Consider the following 14,343-nt stretch of genomic DNA (forward strand, 5'->3'; position numbering starts at 1 on the left):
TGGGGGAGATAAAAATTGCCCACCGAAGGTCTCGTGAAATGCAGGAAAAAATAAACACACCAAAGTCTAGCAACTCAAAAATAAAGAGATCCTGCAACTGTTAGAAAGTTCCTGAGAGTGAAAATAGCATCAGATTTCTAAACAGAAATAGTGGAAGCTAGAATAAAAAGCAAGGATAAAAAGCAAATCAATGTTTACACACTCACAAATGAAAATAATTTCAAAGTCAGACTATCCATCAAATACCAGAGTAGAATGAAGACATTTTTGAACACCCAAAGTTTCATATAAGTCATCTCCCACGTACCACTTTTAGAGGAGGTTCCTATGCGGTATGCTTCAAGACAACAAGGGATAAATCAATAGAGGTAGACAAAGGATTCGAGCTGCAGATTCAACATAGCAGACATAAAAAGAATTCCCAGGATAATGGCAAAGGAAAGTCAAAAGGCCACAACAGTCAGCACGTCTAAAGAAAAATCAGCTGAAATCAAATGAGAGTACTGGAGGACTTCAGAAAGATATCTACTATTGAGATATAATTTTATTGGTAGTAGTATCAGACAAGAGAAAGCAGAGGTAAGAATCAGCTAAAATACTAAGCTACCATACTACAAAGCAATAGATAATGCCTAAAATTGATGGATAGACCTAGCATACATGTTTAATTCTAAAATATGGAGATAAACAAAAAAGATGTATTCAAGGAAGTGGGAAAAAAGCAAGTAGAAGATAAAGGACTGCTTTTTTATATTAATAGCCTTTTAACACTCAGTCTTTTTAACTCTTTGAAAAAAATATTTAATACAAATACAAGTATATTTTTAAATTATGTTTCTATTTGTATACTATTAAAGTTGAATCTTAAATTTCTTCTCATTTTATAAATCTTGATATAAATCTATAAATTATTTGATTTATAAATCAAAATATCTATAAATCTTAATAAATCTGTGAATCTTAAAACCCAAGTTTTAAAGAAGAGAAACTGACCTTCAAGGCAGCCTCATAAACATCATTTGTGAGAGATTCCATCATATAGGAACCTCCCCAAGGATCAGCCACTTTGGGAATCCCAGATTCTTCTTGAATAATGATCTGTGTATTCCTGGCAATTCGAGCGCTTTTCACAGTTGGCAAACCCAAGGCTTCATCAAAAGAATTTGTGTGCAAAGACTGAGTACCTCCAAACACTGCTGCCATTGCTTCTACTGTAGTACGAATAATGTTATTGTAAGGATCCTAAAACATTCAGTGAAAAGCAAAAAGTCAAAACACGGCAACAGTTGATAAAAGATGCTACTATGGTTAAGCAGTGGCTCTTGCACACTTATTTTGCCATGTCTACATTAGGCTTCAGAATATCCAATAAATTTAGACAAATTAGTAAACAAGCCAGATTTAACAAGCACTCAACAAATGATTTATTAATAAGTGATCAGTGAAGAAGATGAACAATGTACTATGAGATAAAAAAATCTGGAATTCATTCTCTTCCTGATTGTGATTTGGGCAAATCATTGGATCTTCTGAACTTTAGCTTCCTTAGCTATAAAAATGAGAAGGTTAAGCCAACAACTATTTCTGCCAACCTGAAACTGTATTTCTCCACTTATAAGTACCTAAAGTCATATTTAATGTGGATATATTAGTTTTTATTCACTTTTAAGTATATAAAAGCAATGTTAACTTTAAAGTTATGAATTATTTTTAATGTATCAAAATAATACATAAAAAAAGACATGGAAAAAGATTATCACACAATCTTTTAATAGAATGATTTTAAATTACTCAAATGATTAGAGTCCTTAAATGGGTCTGTTTGCATGCACACTTAAAACATGTAACTAAAATAAATAATATATATATGCACAAAATTTTAATCAGGCAATTTTATATTAAGAATTTTAACTCTTAAAATAATTTAAGATAATATTAACTAAACTTGGGTTTTTACTTCCTCCTCATCATCACATTCTTTTTTTTTTCTTTCACTTTTAAAAAGGTAAAACAGCACTATAGTAAGCCAATTTATATGATTTCCATAGTTAACCACTGGAGGGAGCCAGTTTTATTTATTATAATACGTGTTAAAACACATAAATGTGCATTATGCTTCAGAATAATTATTCAACCATGAATAGATGGGTTCTTAAATCTACTTCTTGACTGTGCTATGTTGCTTGTAAGACAATATATGAATTTGCTAAACCTCTACACTTTAAATTATATATATACCTGCTCAGTAAGTGACCATCCTGATGTCTGACAATGAGCTCTCAGAAGAAGGGATTTAGAATTTTTAGGCTGAAACATTTTCTCTATTAAGTGAGCCCAGAGTTTTCTCCCAGCTCTCATTTTTGCTATTTCCATATAAAAGTTCATCCCAATTCCCCAGAAGAAAGACAACCTAAAATAGTAATGTTGAGTCCATTACTTGATTATATTTGGCAATGTAAAATGGAAAATAAAACTAATTGTATCACACACTGGATTTTAATTTTAAACAATTTAATTTAAACTAAAATCAAAGCATATACACTTAAGTAACTTTAAACCTAACAGATAAAAGTACAGTTTAAGGCACACAGAAGAAAGAGCTCTGATTATTTGCTTCAGGTGGGAATTATTCACTTTACAATTGGTTTTTCATTTTTTTGTTTGTTTGTTTGTTTGTTTTGTTCTTAGGAAAGAAGTTCCTCTTGTGCCCTCAAATAAAGAATGAATCACTATCCAAAAATAAAATACTTCAAGAATACCCAGTACATAAGTCAGGGGTCACCTATGAAGGGAATAAAACCACCAACTAATAATTTTAGTTAATAAACCACTAACAAATAATTTTCTTTGGATGGCAAGAAAGTTTTCCTGTTTTTTTTTTTATATAGGCATATATTTCTCCAACTGCCCTTAAACTAATTCTTTTTATTTTATATCCTGCAGCTGAGTTACACATTTAGTTTAGTTTACTTGCCTGTGCCTAGAGGCACAAAAGCTGTGTTTCTTTATATAAGAAGCGGTGAGCCTTAAAGTAAAGAAACAAAAGACTAATAAAAATTTGTGGTATGCCCTTGGACGCTCTTAACATTGTTGTTCTCAAATATTTGTCTCAGGATATTTTTTCATTCTTAAAAATTACTAAAGACCCCAAGTAATCTTTATTTGGATATTATCTATCAATATTTACATATTAATTCATTTAGAAACAACCAACATATGACATGTTAACATATGTAACATTTTTATGAAAAATAATTATACTTTGCTAAAATAAAAAAATATATAATAAAACAGTTACTATTTTACATTTTTGCAAAACTAATATGTGGCTTCAGGGAAGACAGGTGGAATCTATATCTGCTTCTATATTTAATCTGCTACAACATCACATATCATGTAGTATCTGGGAAACAGTACTATAGACTTTTGAAAGAATGGAGGTGCAAAAGGCAGATAAAGTCTTAATACAATCATGAGAACAATTTAACCTGAAAGACCCCAGGAAGGGTAGTGACCCTGAAGAGTCCTTGGACCACACTCTGAGAAATGCTGTCATATTATGTATATAGCAGCCTCTGGTATAAAGAAGTATTCACCAATCTATAAACAATCTGAGGACAGAAGTCATGTTTTTCATAAGTTTGGTTTTTTTTTCCTCCAACATATAAACTGGTTCTCAGCCTAGAGTAAAACTTAGCAATTAATTGCTTAGCTGACCAATTTTTGATCACCAAATTTAAGTACTTCATAAACTTCAGTTAAGCTTTTCCATACTTCTTTTTTAAGACTTATTTATTTGAGAGAGGGAGAGAGCACGTGTAGAAGGGGTTGAGGGAAAGGGAGAATCTCAAGCTGATTCCACACTGAGCACAGAGCCCCACACGGGGCTGGATCTTAGGACCCCGAGATTATAACCTGAGCTGAAACTAAGAGTTAGATGCTCAACTGACTATACCACCCAGGCACCCCAAGCTTTTCTGTATTCTTCATACAACTTCATTAACAAGCTATTTTGAAACAGAAATGTTTTAAATAGCACTGTGCATTCCAAAACATTTATATTATGTAAGTGCAACAGAAAAAAAATGAAATTAGTGACTTAATTTTTAAAATGGAAAATTAAAAGAATAAAAGCTAATATGCCTGAAATAAGATGTTTATAATTTTAATTGTCAAAATATGTCAGGTAATTGTGTTTTCTGAACAGCTGGAAACAAGATTCCTCTAACTTACCAAGAAGTAGTAAAATTTAATTCTGATTTTTAATCATCAACAGTAATGGCTTATTCTCTCATTATTACTCCAATAAAACGTTAAGAGGATCGAGGTATGACATTTATAAATACAGATTTATTTTATCATTAAATTTACTGTACACTCATAAATTGGTCCTAAAAATTGTCTTATTATTAAGATAATCTCTGAGTCAATTTACTCACCTTGGTGCAAATTCATCAATTGTCAGACCAGCTTGGAGTCCAGTTCTACAATATTCCAACCCATCAGCTATAGTATAGGCCAGTTCCAGAATAGCATCAGCCCCTGCCTCCTGCATATGGTATCCACTAATTGAAATTGAATTAAATTTTGGCATGTGCTACATAAAATATTAAAAAAAAACAGTGAATAAAAATTTTAAAAAGTTCTATTAAACCCATTTTCTAAAAGACCATTATTTTAAAATGATGTTTAACTTAGATATACAAAGTAGTCTTTAATGTTAACTGAAAATATTTAATGCTTACTTTGTTACATTTAATTCACTCCTCAATTTAAGTAGTGATTCAATGAACCATCATAAAAATTGCACCCATTTTAAAAGCGAAAATGAACTTTTGGGACTTCAAGATCAAAAGCTTCTGCACAGCAAAGAAATATTAACAAAACAAAGAGGCAACCCACGGAATGGGAGAAGATATTTGCCAATGACAGTACAGACAAAGCATTGATATCCAGGATCCATAAAGAACTTCTCAAATTCAAAACACACAAAACAGACAATCATATCAAAAAATGGGCAGAAGATATGAGCAGACACTTCTCCAATGAAGACATACAAATGGCTATCAGATACATGAAAAAATGTTCATCATCACTAGCCTGCAGGGAAATTCAAATTAAAACCACAGTTAGAATGGCCAAAATTAGCAAGACAGGAAACAACATGTGTTGGAGAGGATGTGGAGAAAGGGGAACCCTCTTCACTGTTGGTGAGAATGCAAGTTGGTGCAGCCTCTTTGGAGAACAGTGTGGAGATTCCACAAGAAATTAAAAATAGAGCTTCCCTATGACTCTGCAACTGCACTACTGGGTATTTACCCCAAAAATACAGATGTAGTGAAAAGAAGGGCCATCTGTACCCCAATGTTTATAGCAGCAATGGCCACGGTTACCAAACTGTGGAAAGAACCAAGATGCCCTTCAACGGATGAATGGATAAGGAAGATATGGTCCATATACACTATGGAGTATTATGCCTCCATCAGAAAGGATGAATACCCAACTTTTGTAGCAACATGGACAGGACTGGAAGAGATTATGCTGAGCGAAATAAGTCAAGCAGAGAGAGTCAAGTATCATATGGTTTCACTTATTTATGGAGCATAACAAATAACATGGAGGACATAGGGAGATGGATAGGAGAAGGGAGTTGAGGGAAATTGGAAGGGGAGGTGAACCATGAGAGACTATGGACTCTGAAAAACAATCTGAGGGTTTTGAAGCCAGGGGGTGGGAGGTTGGGGAAGCCAGGTGGAGGGTATTAAGGAGGGCACGTATCGCATGGAGCACTGGGTGTGGTACAAAAACAATAAATACTGTTATGCTGAAAAGAAATAAAAACAACAACAACAAAAACGTAAAATGTCACAGACTGCATAAAAATTTTGTATTTTCTAATAAACATAAATATCTGAACGCCCAAAAAAAAAAAAAAACCCACTTCACCTGTTTTATTTTTCTAGTGAAAAAGAATCTGCACTAACCATTCCTTAGAGTCAAAGTTTAAATTCTGAAATTAGTTAGCTGAGGTTAGGAATGCAACCTTTAGTCTGAGAACTGAGTAAAACATCTTTAATTCCAAACCAATGACTCCTCACAAGGTCCTAAGATCTCCTAACTTTGGGCTAATCTGATGAAGATATATAAATTTAAGTTTTATTTCCTTACTTGAATGAAGTCACTGAAGATGAATAAGTACATGGTGGGGGGGGGGGGAGAAAATGATTCAATCCTTAGTACTATAGTTCTAAGGATTAGTACTAAGTACTATATATTGAAACAAAGCAGGATAAAATACATGGCTTAACAATTTGATTTACTGTGACATTTTAAAAAATTTATTTAAATTCAATTAACATATAATGTATTTGTTTCAGAGGTAGAGGTCAGTGATTCATCGGTCTTACATAATACCCAGTGCTCATTACATCACCAGCCTTCCTTAATGTCCATCCCCCAGTCACACCAGCCTCCTAACCCTCTCCTCTCCAGCAACCCTCAGTTTGTTTCCTATGCTTAAGAGTCTCTCACGGTTTGTCTCCCTCTCTGATTTCGTCATTTTATGTTTTCCTCTCTTCTCCTATGATCCTCTGCTTTGTTTCTTAAATTCTACATACCAGTAAGATCATATAACTGTCTTGCTCTGACTGACTTATTTTGCTTAAAATAAAAAATAAATTTATGACTTTTAATGCTAAGCCTATCCTGGACAGTTTTTTTCTACCAAAATCACTAAGCGAATGGTATTTCAGGGGGCACCTGGCTGGCTCAGTAGATGGCACATAAGACTCTTGATCTTGGGGTTGTGAGTTTGAGCCCCACATTGGGTACAGGATTACTTAGAAAAACAAAATAAAAGAATGAAAAAAAGAAGATGGTATTTTCACCATTCTCCTAAAACTTTTTATTAGGTAGGGTACATATCACACATATTACTATTTTTTTATTTTTATAAATTATTAGCCTTCCCAAGAGCTGGCCAAACATCAAATAATAAAAACTAGTTCACCGAAATCCATATGGTATAAAGAACATGGGCTCTAGAGTCAGAATGATCAAAGTCTAGCTGTGTCACGTAGCTAACCACATTTAGGCAAGTTTCTCACCTTTGTTATTTCTTGGTTTCCTAAAGTATAAAATAGAAGTAATAATTATGCCTTCCTCATGGAGTTTTGTAGGATTTAATGAAATGATTCACCTAAACCACTTAGCATTATGCCAGCATGTAATAAGTGTTACTTGTTGCTAATATATGTTATAGATCTATAATTTATATTTTGAATATTTTATTTATAATTAACCAAAAGCACCTAAAAAATGTTCCACAGCAAAAACAATAAGGGGATTGAAATCCATGGAACTGAGAGACTACTTGAGTAGATGCAATTTATAAATAAGAAGCAATAAAACAAACAGGTGCTTCTCTATAGAGAGGAGTCCAGCAAAATGTCTTTAAAAATAATAGAAATACTGGAATATTGGAATATTATTCAGCCTTAAAAAGGAGGTTAATTCTGACACATACTATAACATGGATAAACCCTGAGGACACTATGCTAAATGAAATAAGCCAGTCACAAAAATACAAATATTGTATGATTCCACTTAATATTAGAGAGCTAGAGTAGTCAAATTCACAGAGCTAGGAAGTGGAAAAGATAGTTTCTAGGAGCTGAAGGGAGAGGAGGTGGGGGAGTTATTATTTAACAGGTACAGAGTTTCAGTTTAATTCTGGAGATGGATGGTGGTGATGGCTACACAACAGTATGACTGTATTTAATGCCACTGACCTATACACTTCAAAACAGTGAAGATGGTAGATTTTATGTTATGTGTATTTTGATACAATTAAATTTAAAAAAAATATAAAGGTTGACAGTTCACAAAGTATGTCAGTATAACATTATTAGATCAGTATATGAAACCAGCACTTTTATAACTTATGTGAAGGATTATATAAGGCAATTTTGAGCTTAAAAATGACATTAGGAGCTTTCAAAAGGTGAAATGCCAAAGTACGTAACAGCACAAACTGTATAAATTGCTACTAGTTACTCAATTCTCCACTCTCCTCCCGTAACATCTGAACCATAAATGCAGAGTGCCACTGTACAAGGACTGTACTTACAATCTTCTCTCAATACTATGGGTGTCCACTGAAATACAACTGGGATTAGGGTTTCTTCCTTCTGGAAATTTACCTTAAATCAGAGGAGCTGGGTCCTTCTGCCACCCCAAACAAACACATCCAGCCCACCCACTTCCTCAACCCTAAGCTGGCATACTAACAACAAGGAGAGCTTGAGCCTTTGCCGTGAAATAATATAGTCTAACGTCAAGGTAAGTTAAGAAAAGGAGAGCATTGCCAGCAAGAAGCAAAATGTAAGTGATGGGGGAAAATACATAGTAATTACTCAGAGGGATATCCCCATGGAGGAATTGCTATTAACATAGGAACACTTTAAGATCCTTCTTTTCCCACCTAATTCAGGGGTGAAATACCAGGGACCTCACTATAGATGGCAGATACAAGTGATATCTTACTAAGCTGATATTTTGATCCCCTACTTTCTGGCACCAATGCATACTTCATAACTGAGTATGAATTCTGGAAAGAAATAAAAAAGTGTAAATTATGAGTCCTCTTTCATTCTAACAATTATCAGAAGATAAAAATTTTAATAAAGAAAATACAGTAAATGTCTAATACCCAGATTCCTATAGATAACAACAAGAGTATAAAATGAGTACATTAAAAGGAAAAAAATACAAACTGACAACACACATACATATAAAACCTTCATACTAAAGTTTATACTAAAACTATGATTCAGACTCACATATCAAATTCAAATTAGGTTATGATATTTTATCAAAAATTCCTACATCGAAAGAAGTAAAGCAAAACCCATAAGAAGCAGAAAATACCTGTGCTGTATATTGGAAGATGTCAGCAATAATTCTCATGGATGGTTCTGGAGGAAAAATGTAAGTATTTCTCACCATAAACTCCTTTAGTATATCATTCTGAATGGTACCAGTAAGTTTCTCTTTAGGTACACCTTGTTCTTCTCCAGTTACTATAAAAGTTGCAAGAACTGGAATAACTGCTCCATTCATGGTCATGGAAACTGACATTTTTTCTAAAGGAATTCCATCAAAAAGAATTTTGGTATCTTCCACGGTGTCAATAGCAACTCCAGCCATTCCAACATCACCACGAACTCGAGGGTTGTCTGAATCATATCCACGATGTGTTGCCAGATCAAAGGCAACTGATAACCCCTGCTGACCAGCTAAATACATAAAGAAAAACAATTAGGATTAAGGAGTGTGACATCAAAGCAAACTGATTTACATTAACACTACTAAAGTGTTGATTCATCTCATTATTGTATACTTTTTAACAGACATTTTTATACTCATACACATCAAAACAAATTAATGAAAGGTACTTCATTTCCTAAGCTATTTCCCATGTGGTAAAATGCACAAATTTAGTTACAGAACAGAAAATATAAACCATCTCACTTTTTCTCAGGTCTGAGGACTTTTTTAACTTAGCATTTTTTTTGAATAACTGAAGGTTTGTACCTCTTAATTACCTTCATCTACTTTGCCCTTATCTTAACAAATTCAGTTAGAAATATTTTTTAAGATTCTTGAAAAGATTTGACTGTTTACAAATACTTAACATAATTTGGTATGCTTATTTATTTTCATTTTTGTATTTAATATGGTAATAACAAGATGTCTTGGCTCTTCAAATATTTTGGGAAACAGAATTAGGAACACCATGCCAAAAACTAAAATAGTCTAGACTAAATATAAGATCAATACTCCATGTGCAATATAAATTTGTAAATCCTCAAATTTAGCATTCAAACAACATGATTTTAATACAGACCAGATAGAAGAAATAGTAGTTAAATATAATTTTCTGAGACAAGTATGCCAGACTGCACTAAATATATTTGTACATTATCATTTATTACTTTATTTGGGCATCTTTTAAGCCATTTCCCCCTTCAATTCCTATATTAACAATGTTAATTAAAAGCTTCTTAAAGAAAAAACCAAGGTCTGTTTTTATCATACAATTTCACCTAATTCCTTTTACATAATATACATTTTTAAAAGATCTATTTATTATTTATTTATTTAGTTGAGTAGGGGAGATGCTGCTAGTTTATACACTGATCTGACATTAGAGGTATATATTCCTGATACCCAGCACAGTGTTACACTAAGTGAGGCGGAGTCTTTTTTAAGTAGACTCCGTGCTGAGCGCAAAATCCACCTGACACAGGGTTTGCTCTCAAGACCCTGAGATCATGAACTGAGACAAAACCAAGACTCGGATGCTCAACTGACTGTGCCACCCAGATGTCCCCATAACCTGCATGTTAATTGTTGGCATTTAAGAATTTAACAACTTAATCTGGCTCACCCATCCTTTTGACCACAGAAGTTGAAAAAGATTCATCTTTTTCCAAAGTACAGTCTTGACTACAAAATTAATGAAGTGACTATCTTTAAACAGATTAAAGTCTCCCTTAAAAAGAAATGATTATAAAATACTATGTGTTGCATTAAAATCTCACCCTTAATATTGTCTTTATAGAACTTATTGCTTTCTTCCACAGTACTAAAACCAGCATACTGGCGGATGGTCCAGGGCCTAAAGGTGTACATGGTGGGATATGGTCCACGTGTGAATGGCTTCACTCCTGGAAGTTCTTCAGGAAAGTCTTTGGTATCCCTGCTAGAATATAAAGGCTTTATGGAGATCCCTTCTGGAGTGTGCCATGTTAAGTCTTCTGGGTTTTTGCCTTTCAACTGCTTTTTAGCCAGGGCAGCCCATTCTGGATGAAGGGGTTGTCGCTGATGCAGAAGTCGCCACCACATAACCCTGGATCCTGGTGACTCTTTGAGCTGCTTCAGGTGATGTGGTGAAAGTAAAAGAAGCCGAGTCTTAGCCCTCAACATGATGGAGCATGAAAAACACTCAAAAGGAACAAGAACTGGCCTAGAAAAAGAAGCAGAGTATACATATATTTACGAAAGGCAAAATGGAACTACTGCTGAGAAGGGAAGAAAGGCGGTATTTTAGTATTATTTCATCCCTTCTCCTTTTCTGGTTTCTATACCTGATGTTTTAGAACTTTGGCCCCTCTTCCCCACAACCATTATCATTGTTCTAGTCTTCTTCCTCAATACTTTCTTGGCTGGTTTTACTGGATAGTCTTAGGCCCTCTAATCCATTCCACACACTGACACCAATGCAAATATGACCATACCACACTTCACACTTCACATTTTAAAGGTTCTGCAGTATGTACAGGATAAAATACAGCCTCCTAATTTTTACATTGAAAATATTTGTACACCTGTTTTATGACAGGCATTGTGTTGGGTGCTGGAGAAAAAAGTGATGAACAAGACAAACAGGCATTCAAGACCTCTAGGACCTGATCTCTGTGTACCTTTCAGACTCATAACTGCTTTTGTTCTCTATACATTTTGTTCTAGAAATACTGTATAACCTACAGTTCCCTGCATATATCAAAGTTCTGTGACTTGCTCTTTCATCTACCTAGAATGTTTTTCTTTGGCTAATGTGGCTAAGGCATCATCTCCAATACACAGGGTTGTCCATGTGCCCGGCACTGCTGTATGAACTGTACACAGAATAGCAATTTTAATCCTCACACCACTACCAAGACCAGTACTAATATTATCCCCATTTTACAGATGAGGAAACTAAGACGCAGAAGAGTCAGCATTCAAGAGTCCTTGAATTTAAATAATATACTCACAGCTTCTCCCTGAATTCACAAAAAGGGCTAAATGGGTTCTTCAGTAATCTATACCCCAGCACTGTTTCTCTGTTTACACATCTGTCATCTCCCACACTACAATACATTAGAACATTGTTCTTTTATGTTTATATGAAATATATTTAAGATGCATTTTATATTTATACAAATATATGTATAAATTTTATATAAATATGTATTTTTTTTTCTGCTAGTTTATATACTGATCTGACATTAGAAGTGTATATTCCTGATCACTAGCACAGCGTTACACTAAGTGACTAGGTCTGATTTCATAATTTTACAGATATAGAAATTAAGATCCAGAGAAATAAAGGAATAAAGAAACTTAAACAAAATTCCATTCTTCATCTGAATTACTAAATACATGTCAGAGTCATACAGCCTCAACATATAGAGTCTAGGATTTTAAAAGATTTTGAGATGCAAATTCTATCAATATATTCATCATGCCATATAATGTATAAAGTTATAAGTAAAGTGAGCTTAAAATTGTATCTTCCTTACCATATCCTACCTATCAATTTAATGAAACTTAAAGAAACTTAAGAATACCCAACATTTGTTAGGGGATTATGAAACAAAAGACATAAACCATTGATGGGAATATTAACTGCCATTACTACTTTGGAAAGCAAATTGGTATTATGTACAAAAAGTGTCAGAATGGATTATGCCCTTCCACTGAGGAACAACACTCCTGAGAAAGTTACTGTGTAAAAATAAATGTTTCCTATAGTTTTACTTGTAATAAAGAAAATTTAGAAACATCTTCAATGTCTAACAATGTAGGAGTAAGTGAATAGTCTATACAAGTGATAGAATTTTCATGTAGCTATTAAAATATATTTAGGAAATAGACAAAACTAATCTTTAATGGCAGAAGTCAGAAGAGTGGTTACTTATGGTGGCTAGTACAGAAAGGGAGTGAGAGGTGCTTTGGGGTGATAGTCTTCATCCAAATGGTAATTATAAAGATGTACTAAGTTTGTGGAAATTCATCAAAATGTACAATTGTGATATGTACACTTCTCTATAAATATATTATACCTAAGTCAAATTTAAAATATGTTCTGCATAGTTTAAAAAGGAGATAGGCTCAAAAAAGTATTCGGTAAAAGAATCAGGATAAAATACCGTAAATGCAGTATGTTCAACTGGGTAAAAAGTACACAGAACAAACTCTAAACAGAAATACAACAAGACAATTGCCATTACTCTTTTAAAGCTACTGTGATTTTTATTCTATCATAACCATGGGGTCCTTGTCATCCATCTTCTTGCAAGCATAAACTACATGTACTAGCTTAAAAAGTAGGTGAAAAAAATAATACATGATTGAACCATTACAGTGGTTTTGTTAGATTCGTAGACAGGACATACTACACTCATCTCCACAAAATACTGGTTCCCCAAATCTGGACAAATGATAGGAAAGCACCCTCTATTAGGTGACTTCCGGAAAATCACATGGCAAATTGGTAAAGGCCGAAAATAGCATTTTAGGTAAGAACACAACTACTGTTGGTAGCAACAGGACTTCTGAATTTTCTCGGAAGACCCATGAAAGTGCTTCAAGTATCCAAAGAAGCAAAATGTAAAAAAATACAGTTACCGACGATTAGAATGTGTTAAAGAATAATGGTGAAGCTCACGCCCACAGTCCCCCCAAATATGGGTAAAATATCTACAGTTCTGAATCAAATAACTTTCCAAATAATGTGGTTTCACATTAATACTGCAGGGAAGGTTAGCCACCTCCAATGTTCAGGCAGTGTGGGTTGGACATGACATCATCTTGAGCTCTTTCAAGATAAAACAGAACAAGTTAGTAATTTAGTTTTATGTCAGTTTAGACCTGTCTTTCCTATTTTCACCTCTCACTCTTCACCTCTACCTGTATACAGAAAGTCACCTTCAGTCCTGCCACCTCTTACCAAAAAAACCCTCACAGTAACAAGAGCCGCAGCCTAGAGCGGAGGCGGCTGCGGAGCCAGAGCACCCCTGTGTAATCTTGCAAGCCAGCCCACTCTGCCTAGAGGAACCTCGGGGTGTTGGGGTGACCAGGGAGGATGGCGACATGGCCTTTAGGCGAGTCTTCTTTCCAGCAGTACTTCCCAATTCCCATACACCTCGCTAAAAGTGAGGGGTCCGTGGAGAATCTAAACCCAAGGAGAAGGCAGAGGAGGGGTGGGTGCCGTCACGGTGGGAAGCTAAATAAGGAAGTTGGGAAGAGAAAAAGGACAGGCTCAGAGGACAGGGTAAGTGGGGAGAGAGGAGCCAGAAGAATGGAGCGAACTGAAGGACTGACGTATCCCGAGGTGCACAGTCTTACTCACTGGCCGACCTGTCTTGGCCGTCGGCTGTGGGAGAAGGCGGCTGGACTTCGAAGACCCTAACCCCGCGAGGCAGAGGTCCACACAGCCCAGCTCCCCACTGAGCTTGCGCAGAAACCAGCGCAGGAGTCAAGGGGCGTAGGCCGACACCGCCCTCCCCGCAGCCA

At 34.9% G+C, this 14,343-nt stretch overlaps 1 protein-coding gene across 2 annotated transcripts in view; it reads right to left on the reverse strand.

The window, feature by feature from the left end:
* The window catches only part of MMUT (methylmalonyl-CoA mutase), a 31,316-nt gene extending 16,973 nt beyond the window's left edge, over positions 1–14,343 (reverse strand). Inside the window, exons 1-6 of one of the 2 annotated variants that reach the window (XM_082729735.1) lie at positions 14,188–14,343; positions 10,605–11,029; positions 8,929–9,296; positions 4,440–4,597; positions 2,239–2,410; positions 994–1,242 (exon numbers count right to left, since the gene is read on the reverse strand). In XM_082729735.1, the coding sequence (XP_082585861.1) occupies positions 994–1,242; positions 2,239–2,410; positions 4,440–4,597; positions 8,929–9,296; positions 10,605–10,989 (1,332 nt within the window). In that variant the 5' untranslated portion in view covers positions 10,990–11,029; positions 14,188–14,343. Of the gene's footprint in view, positions 1–993; positions 1,243–2,238; positions 2,411–4,439; positions 4,598–8,928; positions 9,297–10,604; positions 11,030–14,179 lie in introns of both variants that reach the window. The other variant, XM_082729734.1, reaches the window with a different exon arrangement.

Source organism: Mustela nivalis, assembly GCF_964662115.1.
Source record: "Mustela nivalis genome assembly, chromosome: 5".
NCBI classification, from domain to species: Eukaryota; Metazoa; Chordata; class Mammalia; order Carnivora; family Mustelidae; genus Mustela; species Mustela nivalis.